This window comes from Sarcophilus harrisii, chromosome 6 (assembly GCF_902635505.1).
Source record: "Sarcophilus harrisii chromosome 6, mSarHar1.11, whole genome shotgun sequence".
Lineage (NCBI taxonomy): Eukaryota > Metazoa > Chordata > Mammalia > Dasyuromorphia > Dasyuridae > Sarcophilus > Sarcophilus harrisii.
In genome coordinates this window covers 253139284-253145084 of record NC_045431.1, presented here as the reverse complement: position 1 = coordinate 253145084, position 5801 = coordinate 253139284, and the positions used below count along the sequence as shown (strand labels likewise).

At 29.8% G+C, this 5801-nt stretch overlaps 1 protein-coding gene across 1 annotated transcript; it reads left to right on the top strand.

Annotated features, from left to right (window-relative positions):
* The first annotated feature begins 321 nt into the window (after positions 1-321).
* LOC100921730 (olfactory receptor 4P4-like) lies at positions 322-1272 on the top strand. Its single transcript, XM_003774646.2, has one exon. It carries the CDS (start codon positions 328-330, stop codon positions 1270-1272), a length of 945 nt encoding a protein of 314 aa, XP_003774694.1. The 5' UTR covers positions 322-327.
* Positions 1273-5801: the final 4529 nt, after the last annotated feature.

The window sequence follows — 5801 nt, the reverse complement described above, 5'->3', positions numbered from 1 at the left end:
GTGTATGATTTCTCTTTCACATGATAATCTGCCAATAGTTGAAGGCAGTTATCATGACATGTCAAAGTTCTCTTCTCCAGGGTAAGCATTTATGGTTAAGATTATTCATACTTTTAATATGATCTCAGAACATATATTCAATGTAGCTCCACAATCTGGACATTCATTATACGTGGTTTTTAAAAATAATGAAAACTATAATAACCCTAAGAAATATAACGTATTTTCAATAATATGCTTCCATTAACAGAATTTTTCTTCTAATTTCAGATAAAACTTAATCCTGAATATAAAATTCCAAACAAACAAAAATTCCAAAAAAACAAAATGGGGATTAAGGGCAATGTCACAGAATTCATTCTCTTTGGACTATCTGATGACCCCAAAACACAGATATTTTGTTTTATCTTCTTCTTCTTCTGTTATATCAGTCTCCTCACAGGAAACCTTGTCATTCTCATCTCCATCCATTTTAGTCATCTTTTCAATCAACCAATGTACTATTTCCTCAGTCACTTGTCTTCAGTAGACATCTACTATACTTCCAGTGTTACACCAAAATTACTTCAGAATCTATTAACTAAGAGAAAAACTATCTCTTATGATTATTGCATGTTTCAAGTCTTCAGTATGCATTTTTTTGGAGTTATCGAGGTCTTCATCTTGACTGCAATGGCCTTAGACCGCTATGTTGCCATCTGTAAACCTCTCCATTATATGGTCATCATGAGCAGAAAGAAATGCAACCTTCTTGTGTTCGTTGCTTGGGCTGGAGGGGCTGCTCACTCCTTTCCTCAATTATCCATGATTCTCAAATTACCCTTCTGTGGCCCCAGTGAAATCGATCATTATTTCTGTGACAGCTTCCCCTTACTGAAAATTGCCTGTACAGACACTTACATGTCTGGTGTTTTTGTTGTACTGAATTCAGGGATACTTGCCTTGGTAATATTTGTGATATTATTTGTTTCTTATGCTATTATCTTATGGACTCTACGCACACATTCAGCTGAAGGGCGAAGGAAAGCTCTCTCTACCTGTGGATCTCATTTCACAGTTGTCGTTTTGTTTTTTGTGCCTGCATTTTTTTCCTATGTTCGACCTCCCACCACCTATTCAGAAGATAAAGTGTTTGCTCTATTTTATACTATTATTGCTCCTATGTTCAACCCATTAATCTATACTCTGAGAAATACTGAGATGAAAAATGCCATGAGAAAGGTGTGGTGTCAAAAGATTTTAGGGAAAGTAAATCTAAATCAGTTGCATTAATTTGTCTCTTGCAGTATTTCATGGAAGGAAAAAGGGCTTGACTATTCAAATGTAATTTTAGGATGAAAGTCTTATATGAAAGGTATGGCTTGGAAAATATCAATATAGGAGTGATGGCATAATGATGGGCATGAGTAGTGATTACAAAAGTTCATAACAGATTACCTAGTGAGATAATGTTCAGTTTTTGTGTTGTCTAAATTTTCTCTTTCTCCCAAGTCATATATATTTTAAATGTTCATTGTACTTCAAGTTACTTATTTATAATATAAGGTTTAGCATATCACCTTCAAATAGATGTTTTATTTTTTTTAATTCCATTCAAAATAAACTTAAAATTAGAAACAAACACATATATTGTTTATGTGCATATAATCAATGTGTGTGTTTTATAAGGCCTACGTATATATGTAATATATATATTTGTATAATCTATGTATATATGTGTAATTGTGAAATGACCTCAAGTGCTTCCTTGACTCCCTGTGTTTCACATATTGTAAGATTCAAATCATGTATAAGTTATATTCCCCAATTGCTCTGTGTAGGTGAGTAAATGGTTTAATAGTTTTCAAAATAAAACATGAACTCTTCATTCCCAGGTTCTTGTTTCTTAGTAACTAATCAATAGTATAGTAAATAACAGTGTCTAGATAAACCAATGGTGAAATAGTTTGATGACACCTTCCCTTGTATCTCTGGATGCTGAATATTCTAGGCTGAATATAGCACTTTTACAGATAGTGAATATCCAGAAATGCATTGAGGCTTTCAGAAGATTGACTGGGAAATTATCAGTGAAGGTGAAAGTTATCTGAAGCTTGTATTTCTGAGTTCATCTGTTTGCATCATTTGAGCAGATGAGGGCAGTCAGTTGGAGAAGCAGATGCTGGGCCTACCATCAGAAAGAGTTAATTCAGACACTCATCAATGAGGAAATCACTACACACTGTTTACCTCAGTTTCCTCATCTGTAAAATAAACTAGAGAAGGATATGACAAACTACTTGTGTCTTTGCAAAGAAAACTTCAAATAGTGTAACAAAATCACATGTTGACTGAAAACAAAGAGCTGACGAACTTTCTGAGAGAATAAATAGTTCAGGCACAAAGCTTTGAAAGAAGTTTATTTTAGCAGACATTGAAGTAGTTCTAACATTATTTTTAAGGCTCCTCAGCCACATTCACCACCAATGTTCAGGTTAATCATTTGGCATTATGGAAAGAACACTGAAATTACAATTATGCAACCTCTTAGAATTTCGGTGTTGATTCTTAACAGTGCCCCTATCGCCTTAATTACTTTGGCTCTCATGCACTGTGAATTAAAGGCCTGGACAACATAATCTCATGGACCATTTATCTTTTGAATCTAGCATTCTATTATAGGGACTGTTAACATTTTTGTTTCCATTGTGGATTTTTAACAATCTATAAAAATCTTTGAACTACTCAAAATAATGTTGAAAATATATAGAAAATTTGAAAAATCATATTGAAATAATTATCAAAATATTTAATGCAGTGAAATAATATGTGTTTTAAACACATTTAACAATACATTTAAATACAAATAAATTAAATTTATTTTTTTTAAAAGTATAGCGGTGAAAAGTATAGTGTTGATTATCCAGGAATAGAATACTAAACTTTGTCATCACCTTTTTCCAGGCAAAAAGAAGATCATGGCAGACAAATAAGATTTGTTTTTTATTTTCTTGAAACAAATATATGTTCTCAATTGAGAAATATATAAATGGCACACACAAAATATAAATTTGTAAATCAACTTAGGAACATCAAAATATTTTTTTCTAAATAATAAGAAGTTTTTTACTGTTCATAGATTTTTTTTTTGTTTTTAAAAAAATCAACAAAGGGTATTCTATTTCCTCTTTAATATGAAAAAATATTTTCTTCAACATTTAACTTTTTATAATGATATTAGGCACTTTCCCCCCTTTCATATCAGCTGTTTAGCAAATTTGTCTGTTCTATATTAGCATTCATAAAGGTAAATTCTGGACCTTGAATTGAAAGAATTTCTTCATTCATGTGGTTAAAATTTTTACTAATCAAACCAATTTATGACTGAAATTTGTCTTTTTACAATGGTCCCGGTGACTTCTTTTTCTTCCAGAATTTTCCCCCTATTTTTGCACAACTTCTACTTATCATCTTGAAATAAAACAGAGTTCTATATAGTACACACACACACATACATACACAAATACACATACACACTCCTATCTATCTGTTTATCTACCTTCCTACCTATCTATCTATCCAGATATTTCCCATTTTATGCAAAATCTTTTAAAAAGGCAATGGTCCAGTCTGAAGCATCACTTTTAGCAGCAACAAGTTTTTGTGTTAATAAAATGTTATTCAGGAATTTTATGGGCAAGTAAAATTAGTTGTACTGTATAATCTCTCCATTATTCTCATAGACTAAATGACTATGTTGTCTTCTATAGACTTATAGTTCATCATGGTACTTAAGTTGTCCTCTATATGATGATGTTCCTTTGTGGAATAAAAAAAAATTCTCTGCCTTCTTGAAAATATTATAATTTTTAAATTCTTTTTAGTTTTATTATAATTATATTTAAATATATTTTTTCAAAGAGTCATAATGCAAAGATATCCCTTGTAACAGTAGATCATTATATTGTAAACTCATTGAAAGCAAGGGTTATTTTTCCTCTTTTGGTATTCCAAGAGTACAAAGCCTAACTTTAGAAAATTTCTTGCTAAATGTTGACTGATTGATATCGACTCATTTGTGCATACATGCTCACTTTGTAACAGTATATGGGATCTAAGGTAAAATAAATAAATGTTCTCTGTACCCAAAGCATTTTAAGAACTTCTATGAGCAATTACTGAAATATTAACATGAAGACATTAATTATTAAGTTAAATTTTATAAATGAAGCTCTTTTGATTGTTCATATTTTAAATGTTTGATGCATTGGTCATTCAATACCTTTACAATTAGCATACCAATTTATTAAATATAATTTATTAAACTGAAAAAAATATTTTATCATAATGTTTGATTCATCTCTTTTTAAAGTAATACCTCCAAATTGAAATTGTATTAAAAACCTTAACTAATAAATACAAATTGTAACTGATTTTAAGAAAAAATAATAAACCATTGGATAATCTAATTTAAAGAAAGAAAACTAAATGCATCAGAATTTTCTAAAGAAAATAGGTAGGTTAATAGAATATTAGAAACCCTAGATATGGTAGACATCTGGAGAAAATTGAATGGGGATAGAAAGGAATATACTTTTTTTCTTGACAGTACATGACACTTGCACAAAATTAAGTATCTATTAGGGCATTAAAAACCTCACAATTGTAGAAAGGCAGAAACAGTAAATCCTTTCTTTTTAGACCACAATACAGTATATATATATATATATATATATATATATATATATATATATATATACAATAAAGAGGCAGGGAAAGATAGACTAAAACTAAATTGGAAATTAAATAATGTAATTCTAAAAAATGAATGGGTCAAACAACAAAACACAGAAACAATCCATAATTTCTTCCAAGAGAATGACCATAATGAGACAATACCAAAACTTTTGAGATACAGTCAAAGCAGTTCATGGGGGAAGTTTCATACCTCTAAATAGCTACATAAATAAAATAGATAAAGAGGAGATCACTGAATTGAGCATGCAACTTAAAAGACTAGAAAAAAGAACAAATTAAAAATCATCAATTAAATACCAAATTGGATATTCTGAAACTATGAGGAAGATTAATGTAATTGAAACTAAGAAAACTATTGAACTGATTAATAAAACAAAGAGTCGGTTCTATGAAAAAAAAACAATAAAATAAATAATCACTGAGTTAATTTGATTAGAAAAAGGAAAGAAATCTAATTACACGGCATCAAAAATGAAAAGGGTAAATTTACCACCAATGTAAAAGAAATTAAAGCAATAATTAGGATATATTTTATCCAATTATATGGCAGCAAATTCAACAATCCAACCAAAATGGATGGATATTTATAAAAATATAAATTACCCCTATTAAGAGAAGAAGAAATAAATTACTTAAGTAGAAATTAAACAACCCATTAATGAACTCCCTATGATAAAATCTCCATGACCAAATGGATTCACAAGGGAATTTTACCAAACATTTGAAGAACAATTAATTCCAAAACTATGTGAGCTATTTAGAAAAATAGATAAAAGAGTATTACCAAATTCCTTCTATAACACAAATAGGATACTGATATTTAAATCGGGAAGAGTCAAAAGAGAGCAAGGAACTTAGACCAATCTCCCTAATGGATATTGGTACATAAATTTCAAATAAAATATTAGGAAAGAGATGATAGCAACTTATCAGCAGGATAATATAAATAACCAAGTGGGATTTATACTAGGAATTCAATGCTGGTTCAATATCAGGAAAACTATCACTATAAATATAGTTCTTTCCTATTTTCTTTCTTTCCAAGTTGTCTGTACTCTTTTATA

Bases quoted from the DNA above. Each gene is read 5' to 3' on its own strand.
- LOC100921730 (XM_003774646.2), top strand. From the start codon at position 328: ATGGGGATTAAGGGCAATGTCACAGAATTCATTCTCTTTGGACTATCT.